Source organism: Tremella mesenterica (genome assembly GCF_000271645.1).
Source record: "Tremella mesenterica DSM 1558 unplaced genomic scaffold TREMEscaffold_12, whole genome shotgun sequence".
NCBI lineage: Eukaryota > Fungi > Basidiomycota > Tremellomycetes > Tremellales > Tremellaceae > Tremella > Tremella mesenterica.
This window is the reverse complement of record NW_006711236.1, coordinates 227,624-240,319: the sequence shown is the minus strand read 5'-3', so window position 1 is coordinate 240,319 and position 12,696 is coordinate 227,624. Positions and strand designations below refer to the sequence as shown.

The window sequence follows — 12,696 nt, the reverse complement described above, 5'->3', positions numbered from 1 at the left end:
GAAGACAGTGGAAGGAGTGGCAATGGCAACTGAACGGCATTTCGGCGTTATTCCGTCGTGGCAGTTATCCCCGCACTCCTCCTTCACCGAGCTTGCTTCCACGCACTCTGCTTTTACCTTATAAACCTCACCCAATTGTCTTTCAGCATGGAAGTCAATAAAGAAGAAGCCCTAAGATGTTTGTCCATAGCTCAAAAACATAGATCTGCCTCAAATTTCCCTACAGCATTGAAATTCGCATCGAAATCCGTATCTCTTTACTCTACACCAGAAGGTGAAGCTTTGGTGACTATCATTCAGAGAGAGATTAAGATATCTGAATCTTCTTCCAATACTCGACCAACAAATGGACCGAATGGATCTAACGGTACAAGTGGGATGGAACAACAAGGGGAATCTAGTAGATCAGCTAGATCCACAGGGGTGGAAGAACACGTTAGTGAAAGTGGGACACATAGGAGGATGGGACATGACGAAAAAGGTAAATCCAAGGAAAAGGAAAAGGAAAAGAGAGAGTATACTGTCAAACAAATGGAAGTTGTCAAAAGGGTAAAGATGTGTAAACATCATCAATATTATGAGATTTTATCTTGTGAGTTCTTTGTTCTTTTCCAATTCTCTCTAAACCCTCGATGCCTACTCATCTCTTCGTATATCCTCTCACGAAGACGAGTCGATGTGAGTTCCCTTGATGGGATTTACTTCCATATACCTCTTCAATTTTCCACGCAAATTCATGTCTATGTCACACGGAAAGATCTCTGGCAGGGGATGGTCGTTCATCCAATCGATATTGGACTGGTGACCAACGGAGGCGTCTGACACACAGTGGAGAAAACCTGTACTGAGAATGACGTGAAGAAGGCATACAAAAAGGTGCGTCTTCGGTAAGATCATTCTTGAAACGAGACCTGACCAGCAGTTGGCATTACAATTACATCCAGATAAAAAGTATGTCAAGCCGTTGATGAGTGAAAAGCGGAGCTGATTGATAGCGGTGCCCCGGGCGCAGATGAGGCGTTCAAGAGTGAGTTTCCATGATGGATATCTTACCCACCTCAAGGCGGGTTCATGCCCAGCCCCATTGAGACCTTGGCATTTCCCTAAAGTCTGAACGTTTTTCTGACATTCCTCAAAACGCCGTTACCTAATATTCCACACAGATTGTTGGATTTTGCAGCCAACATCTTCCCAAGTGCTCGCTCGCTGACTCTCAGTGATATCCAAAGCTTTCCAAGTTTTATCCGATTCCAACCTTCGTTCAATATACGATTCCAACCCATCTGTAGATCCAACTCAGAGGGGAAACCCTTCTTCATCCGGATCAAACATATTCCGTACTCGTCCCGCTCCCGGTGGAGGAGGGTTTCAAGGTGATATAAACCCTGAAGATTTATTCAACATGTTTTTCGGTGGTGGATTACATCCACAAGGAAACGTATTCACATTTGGTGGTCCTGGTATATTTCAAGCTCAATTCGGTGGTGGTGGTGGTGGTGGACCTATGAATCAAAGATATCGTCAACGTAATCAAACGAATGAAAATACAGGACCTACATCACCTTTAATGGCATTATTACCATTAATAATTTTATTCTTATTCGGTTTAATATCAATCATACCAAGTTTATTCTCTGGACCAAACGTTCCTGATCCTAAATATAATTTCGAACCTTCTGATAATTTTGATTTGGGAAGAACTACTTGGAATTGGGGTGTACCATATTGGGTTAATGGGGAAGAATGGGAAGGAAGTAAATTATGGCAAAGTGTACCTGAAACTAGAAGGGATAAGAAAGATGCTGCTATGTATAGTAGTAAAGTTAGAGTTTTCGAAAGAGGTGTTGAAAGTGTTTATGCGGGTAGATTGAGGAATGAGGTGGGTTCATTTCATGTCTTCTTCTTCATCTGCTTATATGATTAATCATCCGTCCCTATTCTCCGCCGGTCATTCCAATGCAAGGATGGAATATAGACGATATTTCCGTCGCTGGTAAAGAAGGTGTCAGCCAGTGGTGAGGTCGGAGTCTCTCTGTCACAGAGTCATGAGGAAATAAACCCTCATTGTATCATATCTTCGCTCTACAAAACTAATTCAGATAACTGAAGCCCCACGTTATCAGTGGAACGGACTGGGGGAACGAACTGGGGGAACGGGCGGGGATCCGGGGGTCAGAATTAATATATCGTCATTCTTCGTTCAGGAATAAAAGAGAGAGAAGGTCACTAATTCACAGTGCGAAACCTTTTCTATTCGACAACAACACCGTATCTCCCAAGAAGCCGGTTTCTTCGGTTTTGGTGCGGATTACGAAAAGATCAGATCTATACAATCAGAGAAATCACCAGCATGTGAACAACTTCGTCAATGGGGTTTAACACAACAAGCTTGGTAGTTTCTTCTTTCTCCTCGTCTCATGATTCTCTCATCAACTATTGAATCCGATCAGTTTTGCCTTTTCTTTGCGACCCAAATACAAATCCTAAGCTTTAGAATTAAATGCATGATGGTTACAAGGGACCATGGATGAAGATACAAATTCCGAGCTGGATGTCTTGTACGCACAATTGAGTAAGGAGGGGAAGCAAAAGATAGATGAGAGTGGATATAGTAGTGTCATTCTCAACTATTGTATGCATATAATCATTGCACTCATAATTCGCCATTCAAAACAAATGCATCGTGACATTCATGTACAACATATGTACTCGTACTGGTAATTTGGGAACTTTAGATGCAGGATATATTAAAGAACACATATCATAATCCTTCACGTCTCACAAATTCTTCTACTTTCTCTTCGGCCATACGTGCTTCTCTCTCCAATGTCAACTCCATGACCGATTCAGGTGGACGAAAACGGATCACCCTTTCTTCCTCATTCTCCGATGCTGAGGTTCCATTTTCGTCTTGTTTCGAATCATTACTGTCCATCCCGTTCAAGACCAACGAAGAATTCGATGAAGTTTCCGGGTGATCTTGTTGGGCGATTGGAGGTGTTGGTTCGAGTGTTGATTGAGACATAAGATGGGAAGGAGAAGTATCATCATCGATTATATCTTCCCATTCATCATCACCAGATGAAGTTAGATTGGCAAGAGGAAGAGAAAGAGGACCAGAAGGTACGTAATTCTCCACACGCTCTTCCAACACGTACTCTGCATCGATCATTTTTTGTCGAAGAGCTGTCATTTTTTGTCGAGCGGGTCGACGGAGGAGGTAAATGAGAAGAGTCCATAGACAACATGGGAAAGCCAAGCGGACTGATGAGTCAGTATATATTCACTTGAATCTTTACATACAGGAGAAAGAGTAGTTGAAAGTGATATTCCACGTCCTTTGATGAACATAGACATAAGACGAAGAATCAAGACCGAGTACGAGTAATGGCGAGGGAAGCTCTGACAGTTGGAAGGTACACTCACAAGCAAAGTTCCGATCCGAGTCGGGACTGTACCACATGAATGGGACAAGGATAGCAGTGGTAAACCATGGTAAGACTAAAGGTACGAGGAGATAACCTAGAACGGGAAGTGTTACAGTGTTCACTGTTCGAAAACTATAGTTCATTGGTGCTCTCAGTAACTGCGAGTATCAGCGGGCAGGTTCTACGACAGAGTGGTCTTCAATCCATACGACATGAACAGACGATGATCTAGAACATGGAAGAGCGAGTACCGTTTCACAGCGCTCGTTGATTGATGTGGAATGAGTCAGCTGTGAGTCGGAAAGAGGAAAGAGTCCCAAAGACACAAGACTCACCCGAAGGAGATGATGACCTCGACCTCGACCGGCGAACCTAGGAAAGGCCACGCTGATACCAGCAAACAGACAGCAAATGATCACGCCTGTAGCCCTGAACAGTCAGCTATTACTATCCCTCTGACTCCTACCTTCGAGCTTTCCAAAGTGCTGACTCCGTAAGACTGCCTGAAACCAGTGTTACAAGACAGATTTCCCAAATGGAGAGACATGTTATACATGGGAGTGAAGTGGTGAGGTGATGAGACGTTCGAGCAAACAAACTCACCAGGCATCCCAAACATGCAAAACAGACTTGGTCCCTCCATCTCTCATATATCTCACGGGAATAGTCAAATACACCTCCCAATTGATCCCCAGCAATAAAGGCACTATACCGTACAGCATGAAGACCCCGTATCCTCGAATAAGATTGAAGATGACGGAACGTTTGAATCGTTGGCTAGAGTCTGACCGTCTGAGTTGTGGCGCACGCGAGAGCGCGATGATACGTTTTTGGACTTGACTACCGAGGGAAATGGCCAGGTGAATGATGATTGCTCCTGTTATCTGCGAGTCAGTACAGACCAGTTGTCTACCTTTCGTACATGTTTGTTACTATTCTTCCATACTATATGGTATCGAAGACGCCTATCTGAAAGTCCCCTGCGTTCAGGCTGTATCATGATAGGAAGTGTCTGATGATTTACGGGAAGGACAACAACGATCTCGCCGAGAAACACGATGGAAAGGATAAGGAGGGAGAAGAAAGCATCAGAGTAAATGATGAATGACTTACCAAGCTATACCCATCATGTACTTTCTCCTCCCATAACAATCTCAAAGCCGCTCTTCCAACTAAAAGAGGAGCAAATAATCCTACCGCTACAACCACCGCGCTTGCCCATATACACATCATGATAAACACATGCACTCTTGTTCTCCAATACTTTGGCAACCAAACCACATTATAATCTTTGACAGGATCACGATTCGCTTTCCTTGCTGCTCTATCTTGTTTCAACAGATTAAGTTTATGTTCGTCCGTCTTCGGTCTACCAATTTCGTCTACAGGAACAAAGACGCCGGCTTTACGTCGGACTAACAATGGGAGTAAAACGACCTGATCAGTTGCAGGAACACGCATGGCGGTCGCGCTATTATCGTATGGACTGAGAAATCTTTGGAAGAAGAAATCCAGTGTTGGCCAAACGATACGCTCGAGAATGAACGGCCCACGAAGAGGAAGATGTCGTGTGAGACGATTACGAGACATGATGAGTGGTGTGAGTAAGAAGAGGGAGGATAAGTTACGGAAGAATGATTGAGTGAGACGACGAAGTCGAGCTCGTGGACGTAAATATTCCATCAGAGGAGGAGAGATAATGTGGAGGAAGAGTAGGTCAAAGGGGATTGATGAAAGTGGTTCACTGAATTATTAGTGATTGTATAAAGAGGATGAATGAATACGTACAATCCATTTGTGCGGAGAGGAAGGACCTCGACGTAAGGTTGGTAATATATACCCCAGCAGGTGATACCGAAGATGCAACCTATCAGACAAGAATACATGATCGCCGAAGTCAATAGCTAAATCATCAGTCATGATGCACCTCAATAACATCGGGTGAACATACCTTTCTGAATTGATAGCCAGTAGGACGCTCAATGGTATCTTTGACAGGGGAGAAATTTTGGTCGGCAGGGTCCCGAATAAAGAACAATGCTCCTTTTCTGCATATCTGCCAACTTAGTCACCGTACATTTATGTCAGCTGGGGGGAAACACACGCTACGAAGATAAGCCAAGATGCCTGCGAAGGAAAACATGAACCTGGAGTTCAGTTTGTGAACGACAATGAACGAAGTAACTTACAAAGTCCCAACAAGTAGATTTGTAAACATCGCACCGAAGGGATTGGTTCTGAAGTAGGACAAGCGGCTAGTAATGGTCGTGTCCGGGAACAATGGGACAGTGAAGAAGTTAATGACAATCCCAACGGTGAACGGGAAAACAGCCAGCTCTAAAATCATGAAGAACGACAGCTGACTGTCAGCAAAGCTCTATGTGATTCCGCGACACACTGTAAAGAGCCGAGACTTGCCTTGAGAAACTGAACGTATCGTTTGAAATTGATAGCGAGAGTAGCAGACAGTACCCCTCCATGTTCATCCGCTGTCATTGCTATGACGAGCAGGAAAGCAAACGCCGCCGCATAGCCAGCGAGCAAAACCCATATTTGATCAGAAAGATGGTCAGAAGCTGCCAGATCTAGACATACTCGACGAAAGCTCTCATGCGCCTGAACGACTTTGAGACCAATAGCTCTTGTTAAAGGATACGCATTGTCGACTTCCGTCGAGATGATCGTCGGTAGATCCGGGAGATGAAAGCCGAGTCGACCGGTGAAGTCATCAATTTGTTGACCCAATTGCAGTTCTCGACCGAGGATACGACATAATGCTTTCGCAGAGCTAAACGCAGGGATGAATAAGACGTCACGCACAATCTCCCAAGAGATGTCGAGTACGGGACTGGTCAAGACGTGCACTCCTCGAAGTACCATGTGGAATGTGTAAACGGTCAAACGTAAAGGGTCGGCGAATAAGACCAGTTTGCCGATAATGATGGGTATTGCCACTAGTGAACAGAGTGCAGCTCCCATGACGATGAGAGCGAATAGTAGCTACTTAGTTCAGCATTCCCGATTGTACGGACAGAAGTCGAGACCTACATTTTGGAAAAGGCCATGAAGAGGCCCAATCAGTCCGACGACTGGTACATGAGCACTATTTCTGGATCCACTACCAAGAAGGACTTACCCTCCAGTACACCATCCCAATCTTCTCTCTCAAGTGCATCCATCTCTTGTTCTTCGGCAAAACCGTCCTCCATATCTTGCGGCGCCCTCGGAGCCTCCGCCTCAGCATCATCATCGCCTTCGTCATCCTCGTGATTGGGTTGTGGTAGCATGGGGCCGACTAAAGGTCTTCCAGGTGCTGCATGGACAGGCGCGATTGGTCCGGCTTCACCAATGGGCTCGCGCTGTGTTGGCTCAGCTCCATCGTCGGAATGATCCACGTTCATTGTTAGTAGATCCAACATGGCTCCCGCGTCGTTTGCAGCTTCCTGCTCCTGCTGAGCCAGCGGTAGGGAGAAGACACCATCTATGTCTCCCTCGTCGATGGCATCGGCCTGGTCACTTGCTACACTGGCGGCGCTAGGTGTGGAAGACGCTGATGCAGAGCGCCTGACGCTAGGTGGCGTCTCACTCCGGGCGCTTTCCGGCGACCCTTCTTTGACCGCTAAACCTTTCGGATGGATACCAAGTATTCCACCATTGGCAGCTACAATCTCTTCGGTAGTGGGTGAAGACGGCAATGAAGATGGCAAAGGTGGAAGACTGGCCACCGGTATGGGTTTGGTCAGTTGGTTTGGGTCCAGGCACAGATCTGGAAGCTCAGCCAGTTGGCTCTTCTTCCACAAATGATTATCTGGCTCTAGTAGCTGAACCGGCTTTCTAGGCGACGCCTTCGATCCCGAGAGCGGAAGTAGCTCAGGTGCCTGCCAGTTAAGATCGTAGTCCGACTTCTCTTCCGGTGTTAAACGAGCTTTGGCGAATGAAGTACGGACAGCCGGGATTGTGATACTTGACGGTCCAGCCTGAGGTCGATCTCCTCGAACCGTATCGCGAAGCGCCAGCCGTTCATCTGGTGAGAAGTGGGTCTGAAGAGGGGTCACGGAGCGACGTAAAGGTGATGAAGGCAGGGTTGAAGGAGGTGATGGGGCGATGGTGGGATCATTGGGCATGGTTATCATTCGTGAGAAGCCAGGATCTCTTTCGAAGTCGTCCGAGATGCGCCTACGGATAGGTGATGGAGGACGGTATCGAGGCGGGGAGTGAGTGATTGGAATGGTGACTGGGTCGAGGCGGAGTATGGGATCGGGCACATGAGGTAGGGGCTCGTGACTGGGATCCGACAGCTGGTTATTGCTGGCACTAAAGTCGGAGGCTTTGATGGTAGACGTAGCGATAGACGGTAGGGCTGTTGGACTAGGTTCGCCGACCAGATTATATGGCACAGTGGGAGGAGGCATTGAAGACGGCCTTAAGATCTTAAGAGGTCCGGATTCCGCGTTTATCTCTCGATCATCCCCAAATGGCGAGTCCGATGTGTAACTATTCCGCCGAGGTAGAGGAGCAATCAACTTGGCATCGCTGGACTGACGATTGGTGATGATGGTAGACATGTCTGGCTCAGACTTGGCGACCTTGGTTTTTCCGTGTGGCTTGCGACCCACTTTGGCCTCTTGAACTCTCCGGAACGCTGCCACTTTTTGGTCGAATTCGGCTCTGGTCAACGCTATGCCACGAATGACCAGCCAGTCATTCACATTGATTTCTTCTTCCGGTTCAGCAGGTTTGGTTAGGTGTTGGTTCCAATCATGTTGGAGGATCCATTCACGGAGAAAGATCATGCCGACCAGAGAGGCGGCAAGGATGATGGTGAGAACCTGGCCACGGAATATAAAGGTGACCAGCCTGGGTATCAGATGATGTGCTCTGCTCAGTATCTGAGAGACCTACGTGCTGGCTTGTCCGTCATACCATCGTTTCAATGAACTGAGAATCAACCTCGCACTTGTGAGATCTGGCAGGAATATCTGTCGTAAGTTCATTCTTGACGATCCCAGCCCTGAAGAAGCATTGGCTATTGTTTCGTTGGAAAGTACAACTTCTGCTTCGGTGACGTTCATAGAAGGCGAATTGGAAGCTCCGTTCGGGTTGGTGAAGAAGGAACGCGGTCTTGCCCTTTGTATGTAAGCGAGACTTACATACAACATGGAATGTACGTACACGTGTGAAGCTGTCCACATGAGTGATCTCAAACTGAACATGTTGAGACTGGGTAGTATTACGAGCCATGTCTCTATGACCAGGATTAACCGTAGGATATAAGTGATAGCTTTGGCCAGGGTGATGGTGGATTGACGGATGAAGACTGAGATGGGGATAGTGGAAGGGAGGTGATCAGGGTAGACTAGAGGGTGAGCATCTTCCTTCTCTCCCCAAAGGTCTTTAAACACCTTTTGTAAACTTGTAAACGTGCCCACATATCTCGCAATGCTTCTTCTGGGTATGAGCCAACCAGCTCTTCAAACTGTTTCAAATCAGCTCAACTCCAAGCAAGGCGTTCTGATGCTCACCATTCCGAGTGAACGTATTTGACAGATCCTGAACACTTGCAGGGGTATATCAGGGGCATCTCTTGATCCCCTTCGACCCGACATACTCGGCAAACATCTTGAAAAGGCGTCAGCAAAGTAAAGGAATGATGGATCGCAAGGACTCACCAGTGTCCTCATCGCTATGGGGTCCGAGGGGTATCAAGTCAGTTGTGTGATTTCCCGACATCTAGTTGTAGGTAAGAGTCACAACAACATGAAGAGGAAGACGGTGCACGAGTATGCACTGAGGCCCTAGGTCGGAGTATGAAAAGGCAAGTAGTCAAAGTCCGACAACAAGTGCGAAGGTGCTAGAGAAGGAGAAAGTGACATTATTGTCATCGCAGAGTGCGGCGATCGCCGCACCGATGTTCGTACTGCGAAGTATGCACTCATGTTCTCGTATCGTTTGCAAGTACAGCACATGCATATTCGTATACATGCACATTGATGATTTTGGTCAGCTAAGGGATGACTCACATACTAGGAAAGATCTAGACTAGTTACCAGTTTGATTGCAAGCCGAGGTAAGGGTGGTTATCAGCGTATAGTGGAGAGGTGAACTGGGATGTGTCGTCCCTGCTGACTCCTCCCACACCTAGGTTGTTTGCCGATCCGACAGTGTGTGATTGAGGCAATGAGCTTCCCCAAGGATCGGCGGTGAAGGAGATTTTAGGAGAAGATCTACCGAAAGTCACAGTGCCGTGAAGTTTACCTGAAACGGAGTCGAAGTCGTCAGGAGAGAATTTAGAAGAGAGAGTACAGAAGGTGGTGATTGCGTCGTCACCCGGCGTACCATTCCCTTCACCCATCTCTATGATGGTACCTAGTGATGATCTACCGTTATGTTTAGCTGGCCCTGACCTGGATGGTGTTCTCTTGCTTGGCCCCTGCGGCCACCCAAAATCTTTAAATTCCAACAATTCTGCTTTTGCATTCTTGAGATACCCTCCAGGAGTTTGGGATTTGTCCACCCCACTGCAGGTCCCTTCACCGGCACTTGTCCCTGACCCTATGGACTCTGGGCTGGGAGGGGTGCCTCTAAGACGGAATTCTGCGGACGATGACCATGAAGCAGATTGCATGATGCCGAACGTCAGTGATATCAAGTCGATTGGAGAAATTGGGACAGAAACTCTATCACTCACTCACTATTTATCTCTTTCAACCCATCCCCAGAGCGTCATACCCATCAAAGGATCGATATTTCTTGCCCGACGACTCCACCGTTCCCACGATACGACGTCACACCTTCTTCTTCACTTATTGATTTCATGACAACGCCGTTTCCCTCCCTCTCATTCCCTACGCTCGATATGATTTCTTCTTTTGGCTATTGCCTTCCTCGAAATGACGTCGTTGTCATCGTTGGTCCAGACCTTCCAGGGGTGCCGATACGTGGACCGGGGGATGTGTCGTTTCCCACGATACATACAGCTCCACAGAGTGATGTCAAATTCTTTCGACGGCCTTCTTCCTGGCCTTCAGTGGAAAACGGCTTGCCCGTTATTCGGTCGAGTCTTTTGATTTAGCTGACGACCTGCTCGTTTCAGAGCCCAGGCCTTGGATCATCTCCGATTTGTGGAGCGTGTCTTCATTCGACTTCATGACGAGTGGGAGTATGAAATGGTGGTTCGATTGCACTATGGGAGACTCACACAGGTCATGTCATGTTCTCATTCTAGGACTTTCTCCACTTCGAACCTCCACTATGAAAGCGTTACTCCCCATTCTTCAATCACCCACGACTAGCGACTAGGACAAAACGCATCGACACGGTGGGGGAGGTTCGAAATTATTGTTTGATTCGTCGTCTGCTTGTCATTGGTATCCTCATCCTGGGACAAGAGTGTAGACGTAGTGGACTGTGTTGGTGAAGAGTGGAATGAGATATACTGCGAGTAAGCAAGCTTGCAACCTCACTTGAAGAAGTAGGGACTTGAGGGCAGTGTAGGAAGAGATTGGTAGCATCTTGAGAAAGCTGAATCAGACGATACCGCGTTTAGATTAGACTTCTTGCTCATCATGGCTCGCCTTCCTTCGGGAGGATGAGAAGCAGAAAACCTGGCAAGACTTGCTTTACTATTCTCGCTTTGTAGAGATCGTCCATTGTCTCCATTATATTGATCCTTACAGAGTATGGTCGAGTGACGGGTATCGTCTGCTTATACGTGTGTGGAGGAGAGAGACGATGGACATATGCCGTGTTAATACTGTTTTTGATCATTGACCGTTTCACACTACCAAAAAAGAGGACTTTACTGGGGCAGGCCAGATCTCTAATTTCCCTCCCCCGAAACCGCAAGTCCACTTTCCTCCCCATTCCCTTGATCGTATCGTTAAGACCTCTGGAGTCCATATCGAGTGTTATTGATATGCCATTTCCGAGGCTTGGTTCAAGTGTGTGGGAAACGACAGCGATGAAATATACTGAGCTTAGTAATCTACCCTTTGACAAATCGAGGCAAACGCATAACAAAAAGCAAATATCAAGAGGAACACGACAACCGTGCTCGTCGATAATCGGTAATTACATGCAGTTAGCAGCTATCAAACGCTGAGATAATTAACATTCCGATTTGAAGTGGGGTTGGTCTCTCCAGCGGGGTCTTCAGGATGGGCTTCACTGATCCGCTTGTCCGTTCCATTGGTTTGTTCTTCCGTGCAGTAGTCGTCCCTCATGAGCTCGTCTTCTGAGTTTCTGGTTTGAAGCCGGCTGAAGCAGCATTGTTTTCAGAGTCCTGTTCCGCGTCACAAGGGTCCGGTTGGATTGGGGGCTTAGATAATGGGGACGACGGAAGTGTGGCAGACGGTGGTCTTCTCCTCCGCCTCTCTCGGTTGGAAGTAACGACACGTGAAAAGCTGGGGCCGATAAGATTCGAAGCGACGTGCTTTTGACCAGTACTCGGAGAAGATACAGAGGCATTCATAAGTTTCCAGTCTTCTTCGGCATCAAGATCGGCTTGGTAGAAGGGACTGAAAGATTTGACAGTCTGTGTAGGATGAATTGATGACCTGAGTTCGACAGCGAGTTTGGCACCATTCGCCTTGCTTGACAAGTTTGTACCTGTCGACGAGAGTTTGTGGTGTGCAGTCAGATCTGAAGCATCTGCTGATGTTGTCTGTTCTCGGCCTGTGGATTCTGACATATCCTACGTGTCAACAAAAGTAAAACTACTCTAAAAGCTCTTCTTGTCACACGACCAAGGGGACTGACTGTTTTATAGGGCCGAAAGCGGCAATGCTCGTATGGTGATGACGCGTGGGATCATGAGAAATGAAGAGGGTAGAGCATCGCCTTGTAGAGATTTATGAAAAGGAAGAGACCTTCGATTCACTTAACTTACGATTCTCATTCACCCTTGAAGGCCTCTTGCTCCAGCCACCAACTTCGAAGGGTGTGGTCTCCTGTCCATTTCCCTTTCTGATAGATGATATCGTCTGCTTCGAGGGGGGAACAGAGAGAGCGTCACTATGCGAAAGACTGTTATCTGCGTTACCTACGACACTTGTGACTTTGATGACATATATACTTGATTGAACAATAATGAGGTTTCATCAGTCGAGTAAGTGAGATGCGACTCTGCCAATAACTGATCTGGGTCGTTTCCCCCGCCCTTCTCATACGTTGATCACTGACTTGTGGGGAGGATGGATATATGGTGGTCATGTTGAAGCTTCAATTGACAGTGAGAGTACGAGAATGCTCTTGTGAGAATTGATAATGT

General features: G+C 47.0%; 3 protein-coding genes across 3 annotated transcripts; 1 reads left to right on the top strand and 2 right to left on the bottom strand.

Annotated features, from left to right (window-relative positions):
• Positions 1–147: 147 nt before the first annotated feature.
• TREMEDRAFT_69910 (uncharacterized protein) lies at positions 148–2,396 on the top strand (the record flags this gene model as incomplete). The annotated part of the gene is made up of 6 exons (XM_007007151.1): positions 148–592; positions 830–876; positions 923–951; positions 996–1,027; positions 1,218–1,879; positions 2,238–2,396. 6 exons carry the CDS (start codon positions 148–150, stop codon positions 2,394–2,396), a joined length of 1,374 nt encoding a protein of 457 aa, XP_007007213.1.
• A 365-nt stretch (positions 2,397–2,761) lies between these two features.
• TREMEDRAFT_64784 (uncharacterized protein) lies at positions 2,762–10,053 on the bottom strand (the record flags this gene model as incomplete). The annotated part of the gene is made up of 16 exons (XM_007007020.1): positions 2,762–3,264; positions 3,427–3,586; positions 3,764–3,857; positions 4,032–4,312; positions 4,542–5,172; positions 5,217–5,332; positions 5,380–5,484; positions 5,533–5,575; positions 5,618–5,791; positions 5,827–6,428; positions 6,477–6,517; positions 6,565–8,285; positions 8,331–8,555; positions 8,601–8,784; positions 9,098–9,158; positions 9,556–10,053. The coding sequence occupies 16 exons, from the start codon at positions 10,051–10,053 to the stop codon at positions 2,762–2,764; spliced, it is 5,439 nt and encodes a 1,812-aa protein (XP_007007082.1).
• A 1,593-nt stretch (positions 10,054–11,646) lies between these two features.
• Positions 11,647–12,638, bottom strand: TREMEDRAFT_64783 (uncharacterized protein; the record flags this gene model as incomplete). Its single annotated transcript, XM_007007019.1, has 3 exons — positions 11,647–12,110; positions 12,316–12,388; positions 12,609–12,638. 3 exons carry the CDS (start codon positions 12,636–12,638, stop codon positions 11,647–11,649), a joined length of 567 nt encoding a protein of 188 aa, XP_007007081.1.
• Positions 12,639–12,696: the final 58 nt, after the last annotated feature.